The sequence below is a fragment of the Dunckerocampus dactyliophorus genome, chromosome 2 (assembly GCF_027744805.1).
Source record: "Dunckerocampus dactyliophorus isolate RoL2022-P2 chromosome 2, RoL_Ddac_1.1, whole genome shotgun sequence".
Classification (NCBI taxonomy): Eukaryota; Metazoa; Chordata; class Actinopteri; order Syngnathiformes; family Syngnathidae; genus Dunckerocampus; species Dunckerocampus dactyliophorus.
Window position 1 is genome coordinate 29,406,818 of NC_072820.1, and position 26,600 is coordinate 29,433,417.

The 26,600-nt window shown below is 39.0% G+C and overlaps 1 protein-coding gene across 2 annotated transcripts in view; it reads right to left on the minus strand.

Moving 5' to 3' along the window:
- Positions 1–26,600, minus strand: part of dock1 (dedicator of cytokinesis 1) — a 233,058-nt gene that overhangs the window by 34,071 nt on the left and 172,387 nt on the right. For both annotated transcript variants that reach the window (XM_054800773.1, XM_054800780.1), the window contains exons 30-40: positions 11,561–11,639; positions 10,925–11,025; positions 10,103–10,161; positions 9,664–9,812; positions 8,451–8,536; positions 8,234–8,390; positions 7,524–7,564; positions 3,113–3,203; positions 2,515–2,634; positions 280–369; positions 58–162 (exon numbers count right to left, since the gene is read on the minus strand). In XM_054800773.1, the coding sequence (XP_054656748.1) occupies positions 58–162; positions 280–369; positions 2,515–2,634; positions 3,113–3,203; positions 7,524–7,564; positions 8,234–8,390; positions 8,451–8,536; positions 9,664–9,812; positions 10,103–10,161; positions 10,925–11,025; positions 11,561–11,639 (1,078 nt within the window). The remainder of the gene's footprint in view (positions 1–57; positions 163–279; positions 370–2,514; positions 2,635–3,112; positions 3,204–7,523; positions 7,565–8,233; positions 8,391–8,450; positions 8,537–9,663; positions 9,813–10,102; positions 10,162–10,924; positions 11,026–11,560; positions 11,640–26,600) is intronic.

A 26,600-nucleotide genomic window follows, 5' to 3' on the forward strand; every position in this document is an offset into this window, starting at 1 on the left:
ATTGTGTCAGTGGCTCATGTTGACCTTTTAACCTCAAATGCATGATCCGGCACTCACCCTTAGAAAGGAAGGGAAGCCCATGCCATAGTAGCCCACGGCGAAGTAGTCGGGTTTGGGTCGGATCACCTTCACGATGTTCTCGTAGAACTGGGCCTGTTTCCGCTGCATGGGGACGACAGTGGTGTTCAGCCTTAAAATCCAACTTATATTTCATCTAGTTGATGAAATGAACTTAAAAAGGCTGGACCTGTTGTGCATGATTACAAACAACAGACGCACCAAGGATGCACTAAGCTGCTCAAAGTCAAACATCTCATTCTCATACTGCTCTGCCAGTTCCTTCCCCAAGATGATTGCTTCCTCCCACATCTGTAGAGGAAACAAACACACACCCATTAATAAAACATTTTTTTTCTACATATAATTTTGTTTTACCCACTGTGTACTACTAAGACAGAGCATATTTGTAATGATCCACAGTTAAAATAAACATAAAACAGATGAATTTACTTCCATTATCTTCTAATAATTGGAAGGTTACATCTGCCAACATATTTCCCATTGCACAGAACCAGCAGAAAACCAACATAAAACAAATCAGCATTTAATTCACAAATAAATAATATACTTCTGAATTCAAACTAAAATCCTGAGCATAAAATCTGACAAAATTACAAAATAATGTTTTTTCTGTATAGCAAAGTCTAAAAGAGTTTTCATACAAAATATAGATTTCTGTGCCAGTGGCTCCCATTCGTAACCAGAAAAAACTAGGCTGCCCTTATTCACAATTGCAGAGTCAGTGAAATAATGTTGCGATGGACGTTGGAAAGCCCTGCTTCTCAACAACCAAATACAGCCACAAATCCTTCACAATAAAAGTTGCGATTGACTTTCTGATTTGCTTCACCTTTTCCGAGTTGTGTGGAAAATTAGTTATCACCTGCTCGATGGTTCTCTGGTTGGCAGCAACTTCAGCTGGCTGTTTTCAAAGTCAAAGTGCTTCCAGGCGCTCACTTTAAATCCAGGGGGGGCATGTCGGAGTTTACGCTCAGCCATTCTGGTAGCGTCTTACATTAGGTACACCACCGTAAACTGTCCTGGCGGGACTTAGGCTTTCATTCTTTTTGTTTCGTTTTTTTTTGTTCCGTCAACATCGGTTATTGACATTTATGAATCGATTAATAACCGTCCGCATCGCGATGCTTCTAAGAATTGATCATTTCTCCTACCCCTAATGACCAATAAAAGGACCAATAAAGGCAATAAGAAACAGATTAAAAATAATTAAAAATAACAATAAATATTGGTCTTATAGTCTCTTGAAATCAAATACCATTTTGCATGATATATTGAATTTATTGAAATGAGCCCGGACTTGTAAATTGAGAGCATTCTTTGATACGCAATTCAATAAAGGCCCAAACACACACGTGGGGGGTATTCTGTGAAAGGCTTTGTGCTCAAGATGCAGCTCAGCAAAACCTAAATGCCCCAAACAGGACTAAACGGTACTGCAACGGTGATTATCAACTTTGCTAACTTTGTCAAGTTCGGTTCTCAGCTTTGTTCTCAGTGTGCGTTCACTTAGGGGCACTTGACGTCATATTATTCAACTTCCACTCAGTAATGTAGCCATGCCACCTGGTGTGCTTTACAAAAAATCCGTAAGTAATTATTATGAAGCATTATGAGGAGTTCCCAAAAGATTATGACTGCTAAATGCAACACTGTCGCTGCCAACAGATCAAGGGAGGACCGCTGACAGAATAATGCCATCCATCCATCCATTTTCCTCCGCTTATCCAATCCTTGTTATAATAAACACGTGTTTTTTTTCCATGTGATTGATGCCTCAGAGTGTTTATTCCTCCAGTAATTATTGTAATATAAGAAGACTAATGGGCTGAGTACTCACGCAAGGAGTGCTGTGACATAGACGTCTACTAACATTGGCCTAATTATTAATATTTCATATTCTATTTTATTCCTGGTGCACGGCTCAAAAACAGATCTTATCTAGCGTATTCCCTCATCTAAAAATCTATCTTGCTTATAGATGGATAATATCTTTAGGGAATGCTCTTTTTTTCACATTTTTTGCCCCTGAGGGGCTCCGTAGGTTCTACATAAATGGTGATGCTAGCTCCGAATTAGCTAAACAGTGAAACAATGGCACTTTCATAGCCTATTTTAAGATGAAAGCCTGGACATAACCTGGTCGGAACCAGATTATGAGTTTAACCTAAATTACCATGGTGATACAGCTGCTTTAAAACATAGCTACCTTTGCTGAACACGCAAGTCCGGCTTTCCACTCAGCTTGCAGCTTGCTAACCCACTAAACTTGCTTAGCAGAATACCCCGTTTGAGTCAACACAATGGACATAACTGTTTTGAACCATAAACATAAAATTTATTCAGCGTATCTCCCTTAACTTAGCCAGAAAAAGCATGCACAGATCGCAGTTTTATTACAATTACGGACCAATCAAATGTGTAAGTTTGCGTTACCTTGCCCTTGTCAAAGTAATTGATAATCTGCTGGTAGAGCTGGTCCTTCAGCTGACCCTGGGTGGAGGCCTGGTAGCCGTCTCGCTGTGTCAGGTGGGCTGCACACGCCTCGTCAGACCACTGCAGCGGAAAGGAAAGGTGACCGGGACTCCAAATGGCTTTAGAAGGTGGTTTTAACCAACAACCGCCGAAGGAAGGGAGGGCATGAGGCTGCCTGGTGGCTGCTCAATGATTAGCCAACAGCTGGGCCGCAGCATTTACATGCTAAAAGGATTTCGGCTGATTGGCGGGGCTGGCTTCTGACCCCGGCATTGACAAAGAGGGGACAAATCTGTAGCAGTTCTTATGAGCCTGCAGGTCGTCCATCTGGGGAGCTCATCACTATCACAGGGGTGCTGGTTTGACTTTATTAATACACACACACGTACGCACGCACGCACACGCAAACTGAACATTATTTACAGCAGTTACACTGTAGTTACCAGGGAAACCAAGTCAACACAATCTGATTGTACAATCTGTGTGGATAAGACTCCATTAAAGGGTGCAATGTGCATTACTTAGGAATGTATTTAACAATATTCATGTTCGTGCGTACCTTGAGCAGCTTGGCGTGGAGCAGCAGTGTGTAAGCCGCCTCCGTGTAGTTATCACACTCTTTGTGGAGGTCGCACAGCTTATACAGGTACCTGAAGGGGTCAACATTTAACTCTCTAAATCAAATATCACAACCACTACTTAACATAATTAAAGGTGCGCTAAAAAAAAAAAAAAAAAAAATATATATATATATATATATATATATATATATATATATATACACACACACACACACACACACACACACAGTCAAACTTGTCTATAGCGGCCACTAGAGGGCGTGGGCAAAAGTGGCCGCTATAGCCAGGTGGCCTCTATAGACAGGTTGGCATCCAGTTTGAATGTTGACCAGTAGAGAAAAAAAAAAAAAGGGGAAAAAATAATAAAAATAATAATGTTGACCAGTAGAGGGCACTGCGGACTGCGGATAAAAGTTGTACAGCACTACTAGGCTTGTTATTATCATGGTTCATGGTTTTAATCCTGAACATGCATGAGTCAAACAGTAGCACATCACATAGTACAATTCACAATTTTGCATGTCCAAAAAGGAGTAGGAAGAAGCAAAGCTTATTTAATCCTACCCCTCATCAGTTTCACATCAGTTGCAATACATTTATTCACCTCTTGTTCTTCCAAGTGTACTTTGTAGGTCTACATGACAATGTAGTGCAATCATAGCCAAGGTTTTTACTTACTAAAAGGAAGCTAGAGGCTTAATAATAACTTGTAGAATATATCCACCACCCACAGAACAAAGCTGTGCTAGTAATGTCTTACGCTTGTTTTTTATATTTTACTTTTTATACGGCAGTGTCATTACAGCTTTAGTTCATCGGGAAGTGACGGTGGGCGTCCCGAGCAGGAGAGCTAGGCTCAGTGCTAGCTGTGAGTTTGGAGAGAGTTGGGAAGTGTGTTTATGTTGGCGTGGATGTAAAGTCCTGCAGTGTTCTCCGCTGTTAATAAAGCCATTAAAGTGCATCGGCGACGTGAGTCTCTCCTTCCCCACAACAAGCGGCATTACAGTATTGACCAGTGCACACCAGGAAATAAACGGTGTCATTTCTTACAGGCATTGGCTGGACAGCTATGTAGTGGGGCTTGTTTAACCTTTGCCTTGTGGGCAAGCAGGAAGGCGAGACGATGCTGAGAGATGTGTGTGTGTTCTGAGCTGCTGTCTGGTGGCCGCGTTCAATAAATAAAGTTGGCAGAAGCAACAGGAGAAGTTTCCTTCTTTGCTTCGGAGCTGAATAACACTGACAAGTTAACAGACTAGTAGCGAACGGAAAAGAAGACGGCTTTTTTGTGTCGAATACAGAAGATGAGGACTTTGATGGATTTGTGGATGAGGATTGATGAAAAATAACGTGAGTACATTCTAAAATACTTCAATTAAGTACAACCCAACTCAGTTTTGCTCCCGCTGCCGCATGCATGCTAGCGTATGTTTTTTTTAAATTGTAGTTTCGCTGGGAGCACGTCCTGTTCCCAGCCTACTTTGCGGTAATGTTTTGGTGCAAATGCTCTTAAAGTTACATGTTTGACCAGGAAATAGCAATTTTTTTAGCATTTTTTATGTGGAACAACTGACAGTTTGTGTGGATCTTGTGAATGATTGTGACTGAGCTAGGACTCAGTAATTAAAGTCTACACACAACAAACACACACACACATCGTATTTTCTGGACTATAGGTTGTACTTTTATTCATGGTTTGGCTCGTCCTGCGACTTATACTCTGGAGCGACTTATATACAGTATAGTTTTTTTTCCACACTGACAGCCCCAACAGGGTGCTCTAGGCTTGTATGCCATTGAGTGTATTTGTCGTGGTCTTACACTCCAATGCCCATAGATGCCCAAAATGTGTTAGGCATCTTTGGAATATGTCTGTTGTATGGAAGAGTAGTCAGTTGTGCTGTCGCTATGCTAGAGACAAGATGTTGTCACCCATTCTGAAATAAAGCCACCCAAACGAGACATAAGTTTCTCTTTTTTTAGTTGATATATATGAAGCTATCACAGCAAGTATCTGCTACTGCTATACAGGCGATACCAAGTACGATGACGTCACAGACCCACCATCGCCTCGTTGCCGTCATGTGAAATAATATCTGAATATTTCGACGGACATGACTCACCCCAGTCGACATTTTCCTGATAATTTGTTGTCTTATACTCCATAATGATGTAATTACAGAAATAATTCCACTTTTCTTAAGTGACAGATTACGGACTTACGCGCAACTGTTCTTTCTTCTTCTGTGGTTTGGAGTGTCACGTGGTCTGTCTGCGTGCCTGTTCACAGCGCCACACGTAGGTGTAAAAAAGTCGGAACCCAAATGCCCCCAAAAAGTAAATCATATTCTGCAGATTACTGCAAGTAGTGAAATATGCAGCCGAAAACGGTAATCGAGCAGCAGAAAGAAAGTTTGGAGTGAACAAGAAACTTGTGAGAGACTGGCGAAAAGTGGAGGATACTCTAACTGCAATGAAGAAATCCAAACGCTAATTGCGGGCTAAAAGCTACTGTAGATGGCCACAGCTGGAGGAACAAGTGGGTGCTTGAACAATGTGCTGCCGGGAGAGGCTTGTCAAAAGTTCATTTACGCCTCCATGCCGAAGTAGTTGCCAGTGTGGCGTCAGCTGTGGGACAAGTGGATGACAGATGGAGAACATGGCTTCACAGCAACCGGGAGAATGCACCACGCAACTTTTCTGGATGGATCGACAAAGCCTGAGCTTCAGTGACAACCAAAACCATACTGTCGAGATTTAGAAAGGCCACAATATTAACTGGGACTGACGCTGAGTAGGGGTGGGAATCTCTGGCCACCTCACGATTCGATGCGATTATGATTCAGAGGCCTGCGATGCAATGATAAAACCATTATCGATGCATCTTTTTTTGTGATATATATATATTTTTTTCATGCATAATTTTTTTCTATATAGGTTACAGCTACCAACATATTTCCCATTGCACAGAACCAGCAGGAAAAGTAAAGTACACCAGTAGCAGCATGTCTAAAATTAACAAACTTCAGCATATTTTGAGTAACTAACATAAAAAATCCGCCATTATTCACAAATAAATAATAGACTTATGAATTCAAACTAAAATCCTGAGCATAGAATCTCTGACAAAACAATATTTTTGCTGTACAGCAAAGTCAAAAACAGCTTTCATACGAAATACAGATTTCTGTACCAGTGGCTCTCATACAAGAATAATGCTTGCAGATGTCAGTATATTATGAATAACCAAAAAAACTGCCCTTATTCACAACTGCAGTATCAGTGAAATAATGTTGCGATGGGACGTTGTATTTGGGTTCCAAAGTGCGCAACAAAGCACAAAGGCCCTGCTTCTCGACAACCGAATACGGCCACAAATCCTTTGCAATAAAAGTGTTTCAGGCAGAAACACTTTTCTGAGTTGGGTGGAAAATTAGTTATCACCTGCTTGATGGTTCTCTGGTTGGCAGCAACTTCAGCTGGCTGTTTTTCCTCCTGGTTTGGGTGGAAACGTGCTATGTGGTTTCACATATTATTTGTGTTCCTAAAATATTTTAAGCTTGTATGACAAAGCTTGCATATTGTCTGGCTCTTGTCCAGCTCATTTTTACCTTCAACTACGTGAAAGCCAAAGTGCTTCCAGACACTCGCTTTAAATCCAGCGGGTGCGGGTCGGACTTTACGCTCAGCCATTCTGGGAGCATCTTTTCTGCCCAGACATAAAATGTCTGGGCAGCACTTCCGCTTTCCGTCTTTCTTGTTCCTTTTTTTTTTGTTCAGTCAGCATTGATTATTGACATTTATGAATCGAATAATAATCATTAATGTTCGCATCACGATGCATCTAACAATTCATTATTTCCCCCACCCCTAATGCTGAGTCTGACGACAGCCATGCAGAAGAGGAAGAGGCGCGCCCCTTCCGGAGTTAGCGGAGTTGTTCAGAAGTGACACTGAGGATGAAGAATACAATGGATTTGGTAGTGATTTGGGGTGAGTTTGACAAACTAGTTATGTTGTTTAGGTTATCTGAATAACTTTTAATATGTTAACATACCATCTATTCACGTTACAGATGCCTATTTAGCCTGCTGTCTCCATTATATTGTAAATATAACTTGTCTTTCAAGATAAAATGTCTGTTCTTGGTCTCTGATTTCATAAAATACATTTTAAAAATGGGACTTATAGTCCAGTGCAATTTATATATGCATTTTTGGCCAGTGTGACTTAAACTACGGAGCAGCTTCTCGTCCAGAATATAATATGATATAATATAAATATATATATATATATATATATATATATATATATATGTACAGTACATACACATATACACAGTATATATACACACACACACATACATAAATACATATGTGAGGAAGCACTTACCTGATGTACATCTCCTCTCTGTCTATCTCCTTGTAAAAGTTCTGTGAGGACAAAGAGAGACATGGCTCATTGAAAAGCACTCTGAGGAAAGCTTTTGTACTTTTTTATGAAGCTTGAAATAGCATTTTTCAAGTATATTAAGTGCACATGAACAGGGACTTTAATATGTACCGTAGAAAATCTCACAAAAGTAAGTCCACCCCTCACATTTCAGCCAACGTTTTGTCATACGCCAGGTGGCAATAGTATAGAAAGTAAACTTGGACATACTTTAGAGTAGTCAGTGTATAGCTTGGATAGCAGTATAGATTTACTATCCACTGAAAATGAGCCAACACACAGTTGTTATGGTCTAAATAGCTGGCAACACAATTGAGTACCAAGATTGTGTCTTGAGCATGGTGGTGGCAGTTTCATGGTCTGGGGCTGCATAAGTGCTGCCAGCAATGAGGAGCTGCGGTTCATTGAAAGGAAAGATGAATGTGAATTCCAAAGACTGAATTCCAAAAACTGTTTTCCAACATGATAAGGAGCCCAAACACACCTCCGAGATGACATATGCCTTACTGTGGAAGCTTCCTGCCAAGTTTCATATCAATGACAGCTTCATACATCATGACAGGTGGAGGTTGTTCCGTGTTTGCGGTTCATCCTGTGCCATTACGTTCACTTCAATGGCAAAAACAAAAAGATGTGTGTTTTAGACTTACAAGCACGTTGACGGTGCAGCTCATACGGTTCTCCTTGTTCTCGTCATGCATGATGGTGCGGTAGTCCAGCAGCCTCTCCAGGAGACGCACCACTAGTGTGACAAAGTTCTCACCACTTTTGGCCAGGTACTTGTGCTTCCTGCAGTGCTCTAGCAAACTGGTGAGAGATGATTATTAGCGCTTTTACCTTGAGGGGCGATTAGTGGCATCTACTTACATCTTCTGGAAGAGAACTTTGTACTGCTCGTCGCCGCGGCCACCCTCCACCTCGTGATCCAACTTGGTGATGATCTCGTTCTCAAACTGCAATCACACAAGGCCGTAAATAATCAGGCTTTCCCCCGCCCCATTCATTAACACCATCCATTCATTATCTCCCCTCCGTTTCCTGCATCTTTTTATTTTTAGTCTCTGCATTAGACTTTTCCCTTCTACTTTTTTCCACTATATTGCTCCTGCACCTTCTCGACAGTGATGCATGGAGCTCATATGTCTGATGTACACTGGATGCATTCTATAAAAAACCTGAAGCCATTTTTATTCCATTCCTGAAGCCACAAAACTGGAGCAAAAGGAGGGTGCTAGGGGAAAGTTGCTGCGCTTTGGAACGTTGCAAAGTTTAAACATTTGTTGATGTATGATAAGAACAATAAAAATAAGATGGGATAGGCTCCAGCATACCCCGGATAAGTGGAATAGAAAATGAATGGATGGATAAATAACCGTGGTGCCATTTAAGGGAGCTCAAAGACAGACCATGTACATGGCTACACATATTTTCTTGCAGTCCTTAGTGTCCTGATGGATAAAATTGTCTGAGACAAAAGCATAAACACAACTCTAAATTCTGCCTGGAAGTAGTAACAATTAGGTCCAATTTAAGACAGCCCACCCTCTGAACATGTAGATGGCTGCACATATTCCATAGTCTCCACTCTTCTGCAGCGCTCTGTTTTCTTTCTACCCACAGTCTCCTCTATGATAACTCCTCTATGTGAGATTAAAGCGTAAAAACGGCCCTAAATGATGCCTTGGTGGAGGTAACAAGCATGGTGCCATTTAAAAGAGCCCACGCACAGAACATGTCCAGTCAAACAGGATTCTCGCTGATGCAGAAAAGCTTGGTTTTATCCCTTAACGAGGCGTAACATTAAGTTCCTCTCAGCGCCACTGTTGCTAATCGTGGCACAACAAAATACAAAATGAGATTTGCAGAATTACAAGCAGGCTTGCAGCTATAGAGCATTTATTTTATTTTTGTGTGTTTGTGTGTGTGTATGGGGTCCCTACGCAGCGTTTATTATTCCCCACACTCCCGCAGCAACGCCCACGGTTTGCCATTAAATCCGCATGTTAGCATACTACTCTCCCCACCCCCCCCGCCATTCTCTGCTATTTTACTGCAGTAGTAGTAATAGAAGAGGTCGCACCCGCTGGAAACTGCACGTGAAGTGGAACTCGCACTGCATCATGTCAAAGAAGATGGGAATGGTGGCCTTGCGTAGCTCAATTTCCGGGACCAGCGTCATCTCCAGGATGGGGCCCACCATCTCGGGGATGAATTTGATCTTGTGGGGTCCTTCAGTGGGAGGGGAACAAGTGCACACGTGAGCAAAGAATATATACAGTAGTCTTGCAGAAAAATCAAAAGGAAAAGATTTACAATGAACTCTAAACCCACATTATTATCAAATGGGACACTGTAAAGGGAGGCTCAGGTGTATACTGTAAATCCAACACACCACCACCATATTCTACTAAGCCTCTCTCAAAGCCAATTAAGTGTACATTACTTGCTTGGCTCACAATATAGATCCTCGCTAGAATCCAATCAACAAAGCAAAAAAACACATTGCAAACTGAAATTACCTAGATTGTACCACATGTCCCTGATCTCAAAGCCGATTTGCCGCCTCATGTCTTGGTATCTGAAAGCAAAAAAAGGTTAAAAGAAGCAGAAACATAAAAATACTTTCTTTAAAAAAAGTATGTTAAAAGTTGTGTTAAAACCCTTAGGTCCCAAAACGGTCCCTCTCAAAAAAGTGCAATATAAATATAATGTATAAATTGCAATTCTCACTTTTCCTGAACAACTTCAGATCTAAACATAAAGTTATTAAATAAAAAAATATGTATTTTAATATATTCCCTTTCTGTTATAAGAACCCCATTTTTTTTCAATGGGAAAACCACATAATGAGGTACAAAATGTAATAGCCACACATCCAAGACATGTTTACCCTTCATTTTGAAGGTAGGGGGCTTCTTAGAGCTACATTTTTTTTAAATGTGGAAAAGCATAACAGGTCAGGATTACAGTATATAAAAATAAACTGTGTTATAATAGGAGTCAATGGGACCAAACTGGTCCTGAGGGTAAGGAGTGCGGGCATATATACACCTTGCATTACAATACAAATTAAAGGGATTAAAGTTCTAAATTGTACCGAACTGAATTGTAGCACAGGGTGGAAGTATGACATGTTTCCCCGCAGGGATGTGAGCATGCCCTACTTCCACCCAGAAAGTGTTCCTCTTTATCCATGACTCATTAGACAAGGGAAACAATGTAGGAGACACTTTGGGAATATATTAAAGACCAGAAACTCCAGGAGGGCATTCCCTATTTTTTTTCTTGGAATCTGGCCTTTGATGCATGAGAACATCCGGTGCTTTGGAGGAGTTACTCACTTCTGGCATATTTTAGCACGTTTGTCGCTCGAGAAATTCTCCAGCTGCAGTGACTCCTGGGTGAGGAAGGCCACAGCCAGGTGAAAGTAGTTGTTCCACATCTGATGCAAAAAAAAAAAAAAAGAAAAGAAAAAGAATAAAAAAGAGATGAGCATGATTTGTAGATAAGTAGAATAGGAGCTGCACAAGCTTTACAGATTTCATCAATCAGGCAGAAAGCGTGTAAAAAATAATCTTCAATCAATACTTTCCGCTATACGTCTTAAGGTTTAAATTCTATTATGAGCCGGCTTTAATTACACGGGAAACACCCACTACTTAATTAGGTACATCTGCACAATCAAGATTTAATGAATAAGTCATAAAAATAATAAAAATGCTACAAGGTGATTTGCTTACATGATGCTAAAACGTGTTATTAACAATAATAATGTAGCTCTTGTATGTGGATTGAACAGGTGTATCTAATGTTGTGTCCTGCGAGTGTATGTTTGAAGCCTTCACTGACCTTTTGGTTCCCGTCCTAACTGGAATATATAATTCTGTCCTCTGAAAGTGAAACTGTAGCCATGACTACAAAAACCTTTGTGGCGGACTGGACTAGAGGGGAAAAAAAAAAGGTTTACAAGCTCTTACCTGCAGCTCAAAGTTGGTTTGATCCAGAAATTTCTTGTTCAGCACGGCTGCATACTGATTAATGGCCCGCAGGAAGACCCTGCACAGATAAGAGGAAGCACAACTGATAAGTTTGTGTACCTTAAAAGATAAAAAGGCAACTTATTGCATCTTCATTTCTTTTTTTTGTAGCATTAAATGTCACTTTTAGACACCTCTGTGCAGCTTTAAAACGAAAGCGCCTCGAGATATTCATAAGCACACACCTTGCAAATGCCAATGTAGTGGGCATATGAAGAAATGCTAATGTTACAGCCCAATGAGCAAATGCTTGCTGTTGGAATAGCTCAGTTAGCAATTAACGGCACTAAATTTACACATGCAAATGTGCTCTGCATGCAATTTGCCCTCTTATTTTGCTGTACTATAAACATTGCTCACAGGAATTGAAGCAAGCCAATCTTTTTAGATTGTTTTCAAAGTTTCCTTTAGGTTCCATAAGGCATAAATGAATCAAGTCTCGCACGTTTTAAGGACACAACACGCTCCCCTGTAGCTGGCGTTGTCCAGACGGTGGAGCAGAAGGGCTGCAGGCTGCAGGAAGCATGCGACGAATGTGTCTTAATGGGAGCTAAACTAATCCTCTATGCTGCTGCTCAATTAAATGTTAATAACTTGAATGGTACGGCGCTCTTAAAAAGTGGTGACAGAGGCGGCCCCAGCTTTTATTTAACCCTGCAGGCATTTTGTGTCATTCAGTTTTTGATTTTCCAGCCATTTGGGCTGTGCTGAATATACTACAGTATGAAAACGTGGAGAAAAAAACGTGTGTGACACCCATCTTGCACGTTGTACATGTACAGGTATGCTGTACATTTTATGCTTTATTATCACGTATTTATAAATCATAAATATATACATAAAAGTGAAAGTAAAGTCCCCACTGCACACTGCAGTGGAGATCCACGCATCTTCGAGGCACAATGCCACAGGGGTGGATCTCGTCCTGTTTTACAGAACGGGATCTCAAACGTCAATGTTTCTTAATCTTCATCAAAATGACTACTCATTACACTCATGCCTCATTCAGGCTCGGTCACCTGCCTAGTGACCTGGTGGTGAACACTGATTTACACAATTTCACTCACATCTGCAGTCAATTTCACCTACAATTTAAACATAATCATAATTCATGATTCATGATCACAGTGCGGCTACGTTGTTGGAGATGTTAATTGTGTTGGTTCTTGTGATGTGTACTACATTACCCAGAACGCAAGGTAAGTTTATTTAGCACAATTCGTACACAAGGTAGTTCAAAGCGCTTTACAGAAAAGATGGGTAAAATCATTTCATAAAATCATTCCGCTTCCCTCGGGGGAAAGTATTTCGCTCTTGTTGCCATGGTGAATTGGCGACTCTGTGATCGATAGCGAGGTCTATTTAAGGAAGCAGCGTACGCGCACTGATCTGGGATTGGTTTCACTTGGCTTGATAAATCGTTGTCTGCTTATCCTGGCTTGGGCTTTGTGTAACCAATTAAGCCTAGTTGCTCTCGCTTTGGGTTGGCTGAGCTCAGCTAAGTCATTTATCCTGAATGTCCAAATCCTACTTTTGTGCAAGGAGCCCTTCTTGAAATGATACATGTTGATTGTAGTTGCGTCATGTGTAAGAAGCTGCTGACAAGTTGCATTTCACTTTCTGGAGTCATCTTTAACCTTTTCAACATACTGCCACACTTGGATCATTTTTAGTGGCCATTATGAGAATATAAATCCGTCGATGTTGACGGTCCAAGCATTCAAAGCTAGCACTCGCCTCAACCCCTCTGGATTGTGCCACTTGAAGTGGGTGACATTTATTAATGCATGTGTAGGTATGAATAGGTCCTCTGTTAAACACATACATCATTTTTTATTATATATTAACACAAATTAGGCTGTTTGGATCAAAATAGGCTATTTATAATGAAAAAAAAGGCATTCTTTGTAAACATGTATGCTCAGCAGCAGCCGTTTGCACCCCCCATGTAGGCAGAAGGCTACAATGCTGATCACATGACATTTTCATATGATTCGATAGTGAGATTGGTAGTCGAATCAGACTCCTCTGAATCGAATCATCAACTATTCTACGACACCCCGAATAGAAAGGCTTGTTTTTAGTGAAGGAGGCATCACACAAAGTTGCTGGGCTTAAAATGAAAAAATGCATGTGAAGGAATGATGAATAGCAAGGTGAAGCAAGATGGACTGCCACTGGAGCGGAGTGAATAAGGGTTTCACGATCAGCCAATAAAGCGGCATTAAGACGTAACACTGGACTAAGTGATCCTGGCAGCAGGAGGGAGACCCTTCTGCCTGTTGAGGAGATTCCCGGGAAGCCCTCACACTTCATCTGGGAATCTCTGCTGCCTCGCCTTACTGGCTGACCTTGAACGAGAATCTGTTCTGACGCCATACATGATTCATGCTATTGGGGGGGCCGATGCTAAATACATATTAAGAGTCACCTTAGCCGACACTTGGAAAGGTTAACTGTCATTGAAGACATCTGGATAAGCCATTAGAAGTTGGCTAAAGTTGGCTAAAGCTAAGACACTCATCCCCACCCCCAAGCACTATTAACGGCGTCCTGTCTGCACGCCTCACTCAATTTTCTGCGGCTGTGCACATGCCAATATAGCTGATATACTTAACGGCCGACTAACACTAAAATGGCTCTCCAATGGCTGCACAGCAGCAGCTGACAAATATTAATACGGGATATCTAGCGCTGCTTCATTTGGAGCTTTTAGTGAAGGAAAGAAAACAGAAATGTGAGAAATGTGAAAAGAACAGGGCGAAATGTACCTCCACAGGTTTTTAATTTTTACCTAAAAACTAACAACATTTAAATTCTTTAAATTTTGAATTTGCTGTCAATGGCGCTTTATTTTACTTTAATGATAATTTGAAGTGCATGAGCAGACAAAATCATAGCTTTCGTTGGCCACCAGGGATGTAAATCTCTTTGTGATAGACGATTTGATTTGAATCTACATACACAGGTACATATAATTCAAAAACAATATATTTTAAAAACAGAACGATTCAACGCAGTGTACAAATAATGCAATTCGATTCTACGGTTTGCTAATGTAGACATTAATCTTACATTATAAAATAAAGATGCCAATTATATGAAAGTGGCATCCTTACAGTATTTTCAAATGTGTAAAAGTGCACATCATACACCCAAGCATAAAACTGGCATAAAATAAAAAATAAAATAAAGTCAACAGGACAACACGTCAACTGTATTTATTGTTTAGACACAGACCAAAAAAACACTTGCTGAACGAACATCTTTTTGTTTGATGGGATCAATATTTTACATTCTATATTTTAGATCTATATTTTTATACATTTAAGTTTAAACATGTCTTAATGTTGGTAGAAATAGAAGTGGCGCCACCAAACTAAGTTTCATTGTTTACTGTGTGCAATGACAATAAACATCAATCTATCTACAGGGTCGGGCAAAATGATCACATTTTTAGGTTAAATAAAAGGCAAATAAAGTAAAGAAACAAAAAGTGTTTTTATTTTGGAAAAGTACATATGATGCCATTTTTTCATATAATGCCATTTAGCTTTGTTTCTTTATGATGCCATTGTTTTTTGTTTCTTTTTCAGTTGCTGCCATGAATTGGACAAGTGAGCATCGCGCTTTCATTGTGGAAACGTTTATCAAAACAAACGAATCTGTAACTGCAACACAACGAGCGTTCCGTTTGCACTTCAATCTTGGTAGACATGATCCCATACCAGCTCCAAACACCATCTTGTTATGGTCACCAACTTCACAGCTACTGGATCTGCATTGAGTGTGTGGACAATAATGGATCCCATTTGACTGATTTAATTTTTAAAACATAATGAAACAGAATGGCATTATATGTACTTTAAAATAAAAACACTTTCTTGTTTCTTTACTTTATTTGCCTTTTATTTAACCTACAAATGTGTCAGATCATTTTGCCTGACCCTGTAGAAAGATCGATGTTTATTGTCATTGCACACAGTATACAATGAAACTTAGTTTGGTGGCGCCACTTCTATTTCTACCAACATTAAGACATTTTGTACATAAAAGGAAAAAAATGAAAAAAGAAGAAGTCTTAGTGTTCAGTCCAATCAATAATACAAATTACATAAATACTACAAAACCCCTTCAATAATGATACATCTCTTCAAAAGTGGCAAAAAATGTGTCTAAGCGCAGATAAGTAAATAGAACTATTTGTCATGAGTGCAATGAAAATGCTGTGTTAGCTTGGAAAAGTAAACAATCCCATTCTCAAAATGTCATAACAATAGTAAGGGTGCAGCATTTCAGACTGAGCATAGTATTTTCAACACTTTAGGTTGGTAACAACGGTGCAACATTTCAAAGTAAGCCAGCTAAAAAGCAAAAAGTTACCATACTCGCCTCTGTTGGTCTGGCTGGTCAAGTTCTGGGCCTTCATGTAAAATCCAAAGACGTTCCAAACTTTAGGATTTTTTGCTAATGTGTTGAAAATCTTTCGCCGTGACGCTAATTAACTAGCACGCTACAGCTAGAGCTAGGCTCTCGCGTTGTTTAAAAGACACTGTCAACCGATTGCTTCTCTCGCGATACCCAGTGTATGTCTCCACAATTGATTCATCTAAAGATTTATCGCTGATTCTTATCGATACACGAGACTGCAACCGGCACAGTCGAATTGTTCGCTTGTCAATATCCGGTGCATCGGTTTATCGTTCACAACCTTATTGACCACATGGCAATTTATCAACAAGTATATTGCAAAACACAGCAACAACAGAACCAATGTTGTAATAGTGCTCAGGCGCAAACTGCTCGGTCAACATTCTCTTCCAATTCTGACCATCTTTTTGAAAATTACAGCGGAACTTCCCAAATTTAGCATACCTAACGTGTCATTTGGAAAATCAGCAAAAATACATATTAATATGCTTCCTTGAATAAAACTTTGGCCTGACGAGACACAGCGTACCTCGGTCACAATAGCTCATTTTATGCTTTTTCTTGGGCTTTCCAAAAAAAAGAGCAGCCTCAACAAAGGAGATGCGAGAAGAATAAAATCCGAACAATACTGTTTTGTCGTTTTTTTTTTGTTTTAACAGTGGTTAACTCCTTTTTACACTCGTATAACTTTTCAAGAATGTTAAAAAATGAGACGGAGTGCTTTATCGCCTTTATGTTGTACTATCAATTAGGGGTGTCACAAGATCTCGTGCTACAAGATCTCGCAAGACTAAAACATGATGATATTTCTAATTTGGAGAAATGCTATCTCACCCAGAGATCTATCAGACTACTGTGAACGATAACGCACGTCATATGAAAGCAGCAGTATGCCAGGCAGGATTGTAATAGCACATTAAATGTACGGTCATCTCATCTGATGAATTCAATTATTTTTTGGGTTATTTGCTTAGCCTTCTGACTGTCCCGCGCATACGGGAAGTGTTGTCCATATGGCTGCGTTAGCTGCTGTTTAATTGATGAACACACCATGAGCCTTGAAAACTCACCATGCTCCATCAAGTGTTTGTTCTTCAAATATTAAATTAAAGCTTTTTAACGTGCTATCCCAGTAAGATAGTTTTCATGGCATGTGTGGGTAGCTAAGTTCCATACGGAAGACATGATTGCTTTTGTTTTGGCATGCGTACACACAGTGAAGAAAAGTGGGAGCATAAGACGTTATGGCTAGACACTACACTGCACGCAGGTGATCCGCTTTTGTGATCGGCGTCTGAAGGCATTTTTCAGCATATGCTGATCACGTGATTTTTCACGGAAATTGGCCGATAATGATCGTTGGCCAATCAATCAGAGCATCCCTATTTATTATTACTTATTTTGACTGTTATATAATTTATCTACAGTGATTATAAACCTTGACTCCTATTGTACCACATTGTTAGACTGACTTATCATTTTCTTATGTATTTCAAAATTGGCAAAAAAGTATATTTGGAAGACAGGAAGTGAACAAATGTATTTGCAATTGATGTGAAACAGAGAGGGGGTCGGATTAAAATAAGCTTTTTCGACTTTTTGGACATGTGGAATTGTGAACTGTAATATGTGATGTATTCCAATGTAATTTGTATGCATGTCCAAAATAAATTACATTGTTTCCTCACTTTATCGCGGTTCACTATTCACGGATTAACTACTTCATGGATTTTTTAGCGCTCCTTTTTTTTCTACATTACCGAGCATTCTACAGAGCCTGGCCCTTTACGAAGAACTGCATTATGGGAAGTTGAGTGTCTCTCTCGCTTTCTCTCTCTTGTTTTCTGCTTCCTGATTGTCTGTAGACCATTGTCAATCAATCTCATTCGGACCACTCTGCCGTGTCTCCTGTGTCTTCGCTAGCTTGCTAGCTTGTGAATGAATCTTCGGTTCGAAGGAGGGGGACTGCAACAGGAGGAGTACTGCAGCAATATGTTTTTACGAGCATACAAAAACGGTACAGCACAGCAGAATGGTGCCAGGATGAAAAGGCACAGTCACATGAGTGAAATATGCATGCGTGACTTAATTTCTTGTGTCCGACCTGTAGGTTGATCATTCAAATTCAAACGAAGGTTTGAACTCGTTTGAGAGTGTTTAAACAAGAGAGAAATGTGAGAAAATGTTATTGCCTGTCTGAGAAAAGTGTATAAAGTGTATGGTGAGGGGTTTTACAGCCTTAAAACATATATCATAAGTGTAAAAAAAAAAAAAAGGCTACTTTGCAGATTTCACATATTGTGGGTTATTTTGGGAACATATTCCCCGCGATGAACGAGGGAACACTGTAAACCATGACCATTACCACTGCGTGCAAAGTTATAAAACTGGTCAAAAAGTGTCTGTGTGAGCTGAGTGTATCATGACACCCCTAATACAGTATATATACTGCATATGTAAGTATTAGTATGATATACAGTATTATCGTAACATTATGGTTAATTTGGTCTCAAATAATGTTGACAATAATACTGTTTATATAACAACATTAAACATTTCTAAATGCATGTGCATAGTTTTATGACTCACTTAAATTAAAGTCTGTTTGTCCAGTCATATATTTTTCAGTTTGTTTAATTTTTTCTTCAAAGTAATGTTCAAATCTCGTCTCGTCTTGTCAACCAAAGCTTGTGTATCGCCTCGTCTCATGACACCCCTACTATCAATAGTATGATAGATAAGAATGCTGAAGTGCTACTCTATACTTGCCTGTATGTTTATAAAGCTTGAATGACAGTGACAATTTGACTAATGATTTCGCTTTTCTTTATTTCCAAAGGGAAAATTAGTTTGAAATCGAAACGAATTGGGACCGGACTGGGTTGCCGTTCTACGTAGACAAGCATAATGTTGGGAAAGATACTGCAATCCAATCCAGTGGATGAGCGCACAATTAAGAGCGTAGGTGCGCTACCTAGTGGGGAGGTGGTTGAATTATATTTACCATAGCAAAAACAAAAATGTAATTCGTCCAAAAGTAAATGTTATATATATTATGTAAATGCCGACACTTCAGTGCTTGTTTGAAGCCGAGGAAGTGCCGAGGGCTGACATGTAATTGACTTAAACGGGGGAAAAAAAGACAGGACAGTTCCTCGGTGAGCACATCCTGCCATTAATTAAAGTGTGAAAAAACTTAATGAGGCAGACCAAAATAGAATATACACTACCTTCTCTGTGACTGAGACGCCTCCGCTGCTAAACGAAAAAGAAAAAAAAAAGGCTGTTTGATAGGCAGCTAATGTGATTTCACAAAACTATGAGCTCCTGCAAGCTTGCATTTTTAAGAAAGACAAATGTCAAACATTTGGGTAGCTATTTCCCTGCAGAGGACGAGTTCACATGCACACATACCCTTCTTTGCATCTTCATTCTAAGTAGGAGACTTAAAATTAAGGCTGTAACTGCAATGTATTCATAATCAGATTTTTCGGTACAGTACTGAGGCATACACGCAGTATACTGTACATTGAGTGAGGAAACAAACAAGTTACCAAGGTCGTGCTAATAGTAAAAACTGTGCGTTTTTTTTGCCCCAAAATGGCTGACTTCCTGTTTGTTTTCAAACATGGGTGCTACAGACTTTTTCCTTTTCGTCCCATCATGATAGCTGTTTCACTAAAGTTTGTGACAATCTGTAAAACTGGTGGCAGGGGCTAATTTTTGAAAACATTATAGAGGGCGCTACTGAGTGACTTTTGTGGGTTTGTGTCAAATTTGTGCAAACTTTGGTGACTTTTCATGCGTGTTAAGGGCCCTCAAAATGGGAGGAAATGCACCTCTATGGCATTAAGAGCCATTTGGATACTGTACACCTACATCATTATGATGACAAATCCCCCCCAATCGAAATGTCACTGTCAAAGAAATCACCTCATTGTTGCTGATGGATGGTCGCCATTTTGAATTGTTAATGCATCAGCCTGCCAGCTCTGGGCGCCTCTGTCGCACTTTGTCGTGCCGTGCACTGCCGTGCAGCCACGTATGCTAATGAACATTATCAGCAGATCATACTTGCTAATTGAGTTCAGAGAGCATCCTCGATAATGATCCTCATCTATTTGCATACGGAGAAAAGTTGGGGTGTGTGTGCGTGTGTGTGTGCTGCGCAAAGAGATAACGAGGAAGGTCACAAGGCTTTGTTATCAGATCAATTTATTAAACGCGATTAGCTCCATTTTAGACAGCCGCATCCATTTATCCATGGCTGTAGTCATGTGACATCTTCAATCCGCTGCATTAAAATACAATATATTAAGTTTAGTAAGGACAAGGTTTACCAAACTTTTGTTTAGGAACCAGAATTGGTCCCAGACGAGTTTTAATGGATAAAAGGATGCATTATACCCTAATTTCCGGTGTATAAACTGCACCCACTAAATTTAGAGGAAAAACCAGATTTGTAAATAAATAAGCCGCACCGGAATATAAGCCGCACATGTCCACGTCATAAAATGGCATATTGTGGCACGCACAAGTCTGTAAGGACCAGGCAGCTCTTTATTTGACAGGAGCCAATCATGAGCTATACGTTTTCATCTGAGCAAAGCATTTAATTGGAGGATAAGCAGCAAAGAAAATGGATGGATGGTGCTGCAAAGCTGCCTCTGTCCACCAGAAAGAGGCAGACGAGCCCAGCGCCCAGAGGGATGCTGACGGTATAGTAGCACTTCAATTCATGCGTTGCTCAGACGCAATGCATTATGGGATATGTTTTTTTTCCTTTTAAATTACTGGTACATGTTTGTATATTTAATAGGTACACCTTTTGAGTGTTAAGTTGCTGTGTGATGAGTTTAGTGTTCTTTGTAAGATGATACCGTGAGTCAGGCTGCTATGTTGTTACACTGTTATATATAATGACCTCCTGCAATTTCCAATGGGTTAATAAACTTGTTGTGAGTGCACTGATAGCTTGTGATTGGCTCCTGCCATATAAAGAGCTTCCGTTTCCTCACTGACTCGTGAGCGGCACAGTTTTTAAACAATTAGTAATAGTTCTGAAGTAAAGGAGATGTCACAAGATTAGAACTTAGCCATAAATTAGCTGCACCGCCGTATAAGCCGAAGGGTTCAAAATTTAAGAAAAAAGTACCGGCTTAAACACTGTATTATACATTATGGTCTTTCATGAATCATCTTTGATTTATTGTTGGTTGCGTTTTTTCTCATTAGTTTCTCATTAGGGAAACACATGATGAGGAAGCAATTTCTAACCTTTTTTTTTTTTTTTAAAAACAATGATGACAATATACAACTATAATTTGAATTTTTCCAAATGTACAGCATTATTTTTTGTTTACTTTTCCATTTATTTTAACTATTTATTGTGTTAAAAATGAAATTAATTTAAACCCTATGAAACACAGTCTGTGCTTCCCTACTGAGACTGCTGCCCCCGCGATCCGGACCCGGATAAGCGGAGGAAAATGGAATGGAAAAAGTGGAATGGAAACACATTTTTTCCAATAACTATGTCGACTTACAAAATGAAAAAGTAAAAATACATTTACTTCTTTAATAATTGCTTTTTTTAATTTACTGTAATTTTAAAAACTTTTTTACCTTTTTAACCGTGATTCTCTTCACACGGACATCATAGAGCCCTATGAACTGTTGTTTACAATGAACTCATCAGCTCTATTAGTGCTGGCAGAGCAATGTGCTTCTTGCTCAGTATTACAACATTGGTTCTGTTGCTGCTGTGTTGTGCAATACACTTGATAATAAATGACCATGTGGTCAAAGTCACTATGTTTTGTGTGGATACACAATGTTGTGGAGGGATGATTATTGTGTGTCGCTTTTGTATTTAAGTCATTCAATCCCAGCCATTTTTCAAAAGACAACCCCTTCAGTACAGACCATTTTAGACGAATCTGACTGATCTTTCAAGGCACACGGAATATTGTGTTCTATGGCTATATAAATAAGGAACATACCAAAAGAAAGATTAGACTGCCGTCTTAGAAAAAAATGTTTGTTTCTACTTTTTTCCGGTCTTTAGTAATCAGCAGTAGAACATAGGAAAGTTTCAGGAAAATATCCGTTCCCAACTAGAAAAGGGAGAAAAACATTTTGCGAAAAGATACATTACAAGCATAACGTTCACTTTGACACAAATATTTTTTGCTTTTTTTTTTTTCAAATATGTTTTTTTTTAATATACCAACATAAACAACACAAAAGGGGTTGTTTTACATCAAAATAATTTATTTACAAATATAACGCCATGGAACTATTTCCAGTTTTCACATTTGGAACAGAACTATGTGTATGCATGTGTGTGCATGTGTGTGCGCGTGCATATGCATGTGTTAAAATTTCCCTACAATGCTTAACCTTCTGCATGCTACGCTACGCCACGCTCTCTCACTTCCTCCTTCTTGTCATGTGTGATTTTCCATTCACTTGATCTCTGCCAAGCTCTTATTAAATGCAATGCAAGCCTTAAAAATCTCGTAGCTGTTTTTATGGCTTAAAAGTGCTCTGGAATGAAATGCATTAGTTGAGAATTGCGTCATCACCCGTTTTTGCCTCCGGCGCAATAAAAATTAAGACGTATAAATATGTCTTTGGTATTGAATAAGTTAATAGATTTTTTTTTTTTTAAATAAACTTCAAACATGTGCTGATATACAGTAGTATACTTTGCTTTTGTATTTTTAAATTTTTTTTTTGGGTTTTGCTCCACTTCAAGCCTGCTCGGAAGTCCTGGATGAGATGTAGCATAAAGCATCAAACAGCATGAAAAGCCTTCTAATGAGTCTGAAAGGGACTGCTGGACCAGTGGGTTGTGTATTTTATGTCAAGACACCTCACGCATGGACAGCTGCTGAGTCATTCTGAGTTATATAACTGTTTAGCATCATGTCTTTGTAAGATTGTGCGTTGTACAACTGGGGATGTTGTGATTTCTACAAGGGGACCCTCAAATGTATGCATGATGATGACATAGTGTGCAGTGATTCAGCACATCACTAGCAAAGTCTGCACATTCAGCTGACTGCTCCAAAAACACAGCAGCAAAACATGTTGCATACTCTTACATCCCAGAGAGGATGCAAACTTGTGCTAATTAAGCCCTCTTGAAGGTTACCTACAGGGCACTTGTACCGTCTAATGAAGACAAGAGGTAATTTTGCTCAAAGTGTCACCGCAGTGACACTGCAGCAAAGCTTGTGTAATATTGAATAGGAGCCGCGTTGCTTTGATGCTTATTTCAAGTGAGTGAGCAAGTAACGTATGCATAAAACATCTGAGCAAATAAGAAAAACAAGTGCACCAAACAGGATATGCAGTATACAGTATACTGATATGTTCATGAGTGTCATAGATCCAATATAAAAGAAATAGACTTTAGAATGATAATTAAAAATGCTGTTAAGTGTTATAGATAGACGACCACCATGTATCCCTCTGGCTTTACTCATGAATTAAAATATACAATTACGAAAATGTATACATATATTAATATATATCCAAATAAAAACTTTATTCCCTGTATGGGTCCTGGGCCAGGACAGAACCAATCCAGGAATATTTTCTTAGTTTAGTACACATACAGTATTCTGAAAAAAATAAACATTCAGATTCAGATTTAGGGTTGTTTGGGAAGTTAAGCTTGCATTGAGACTGTGCAGGTGTACCTAATATTTAAAGGAGTCCCGTCATGTGCTGCCAAAATGAAGCCATGGCCACGTCGGCATTGGGCGAGTAGCAATTAGAGCACATGCATCAGTGTGCAACCTGGAGGTGCTAATAGCTGACGGGAGGAGAAGGAGATGGAGTGGGAGGAAATGACTAATTATGGGTGCTATCAGAAAGGGTGAAAGAAGATTCAGTGGGTGACACAGCAGGGATATTTGAAATTGTGCAAAGACGAGAACACCTGAAGCCCTAACGCAGGTGTATCCAAGCTTTTTCCCCCGAAGGCTGCATAAGGAAAAATCTAAAGATGCGGGGGCCACGGTTACATTTTTTTTTAAACCAACCCATGTGGATGTGCTGCAACGTTTTTTTAATAGATAAAGAAAAAAAAAACAGCAGGTATCTCAGCTTTGTGTTATCGGCAACAAAGCGTATTATTAGTGTGAACTTTTTCTCCTTACATTACACTTTTTTGTTTTGTCTTTTTATTTCTTCTTGTCCATTTTTTTTCATAATATTAGGACTTTTCATTTGAAAAACAAAACTAATGCTACAAGAACAAAGTCAAAATATTAAGAGGAAAAAGTTGTAATCGCACAAGAAAAAGTCAATTTTACAACAACATCGTAATGAGGAAAAATAATTTCATTTTAGTTGCATAAAGTTGAGCTATTTAAAAAAAAAGACTCTTAAAAAAAATTATTCTTTTTTTAGGTTGGGGAAAAATATAATTATAATGTTATTATAATACTAAGGGGATAAAGTCATAATTACAAGAGGAACATTTAAAAGAAGAAAGGTGAAATAGTTCTAAAAAAAAAAAAAAAGGTAGATGAAAGTCGTATTCTAAAGAGAAAAAAAGTCACAATTTTATGAGAATAAACTTGTAATATTAGGAGGAAAAATAATGGAATTTTAGTTGTGTAAAGTTAGAAATTTTCGAAAATAAGTAAAAATATAAGAAACGAAACTAAAACTTTAGTTGAAATTTTTGGAAATATAGGTTGGCAAAAACTATTATGGGAATAAACTCATAAAATTGCAAAAAGAAAATTATCAAGATTATTTAAGAAGAAAGTTGAAAGATTTGGAAGGGAAAAAACCCAGCAAAAATGGGAAAAAAAAGAACCAAGACCGAAGTCCATGCACTTTTTCACCTACAGTATATCACAAAGCAGAAAGCAGTTTTTTCTTGAAATACCGTAAATTCCGGTGTATAAGCTGTACCGGTGTAAACCGCATTCAATAAATTTAGAGGAAAAAACAGGTTTGTTCTTATATAAGCTACACCGATGAGCTGATTGTCTACCTCAACAAGGATTCAGCTTCCCTCTTCAAGGAGTACCCGGTAAGATTCACTTTTAACAAAAGAGCATTTTTAGCACCAGTAGTTTGTTCCAGTGTTGAATCATTTTTTTTTTTTTTGGTTGATGTTGAAAATGTACACAAAATTTTGGCTTGGTTTGCGGGTATTTTTCGGTTAGTGTACAATGCGGCACACGTCTTGTCGTATTGTTCATCAATTGTTGCCCATCTGTGTTCTTAATGTATTTTAGGAAGTAATGAACTAACCAAGGTTCCAAGTTCCATTGTAATCACGTCTGCTCCATAAACATTAAATATTCCAACAGCGAGCATTTTCGGAAGCGTATTATTTTTTGCATGTCTGTTACTGTTTTTCAGCCGACTGCTATTGAGGATGGAGAAAATGAAGTTGCGACAACTCTTACAGGTATGTGTATTTTTAATCGTCAGAGGTGGTGAGTGTGACTTTCCTGAAAATATATGGGTTGCCATTGAAAGAGTTAAAGTCCTCTGTAATGTAAAAAGTGTCATTGTGGCTTTTGTCTTGCTCTTTGGGCTTGGATCTCAGCTACACAGACAACCTACAATACACCTTTTTAGTTTGTCCAGAAAATTCTAATGAATATGGATGGACACAAGCTGAAAGTCAAAATACAGTTGAAAATTAAGCTGTTTGTGTAAATAGAGGTATGAGCTTTGGCCTGATGTTTGTTCTGCTGCCTGAAGTACTTTTTAAACCTGTTTAAACCTTTGAAATTGCACTACTTTCCTAAACTTGCTCGAGATGCACAGATGCAGCTTTCCTTCCTAAATTTGTAGAATAGGAAATAATAATAAACCTGAAATATAATTTACCGAGATAACCCCCTTAATGTCTAACTTTTATCATTTGGGAGTTACTAAGTGATAAAATGTCAAAATCCGCATTTGTCTGCTCATGTATAGGCTGAGGTATAACAGTATTGGCCTCATTACTAACACAGCTTCTGAGCTTGGATTGGCACCAAAAGCCGATTAAAACTTACATTTTACAAGATACCAAATAGTAATTGTCAAACTTTCCACAGTACTAACGTAGAAAACATTATGAATATAACGTAGACACATCTAGACATGAGACAATATTGATTCATTTTTGGGTCACGATTATCTTGGCCGTAATTGTGATTACCAATATCACAATAATTAAATATGCCCCATCCCTACAACTAAATCTGGCTCTAAATTACTTAAACTGCAGTGAGTCCCACTAGTAGTAGCCAAACGGTTTGAGAAACGCTGTATGCAAAAACCGTGAATGCACTTTAGTTGTGTGTATAATTGCAATTTTTGTGAAGAGAGTCATAAAAACATGGTTGCTGGGTGGTATTTTTGGCCAGATGTACACAGCTGTTATGGCTTGATCCCTGTTTTCTAAAGTTGCAAATTTTAAATAAAGCCTTGTCAAACACGTCTATTTTCTTGTATATTCTTTGGGAGTTTGGGATTAAATTTCGTCATTTTAATTGACATTGTACATTTTAAGTTAAAGTAA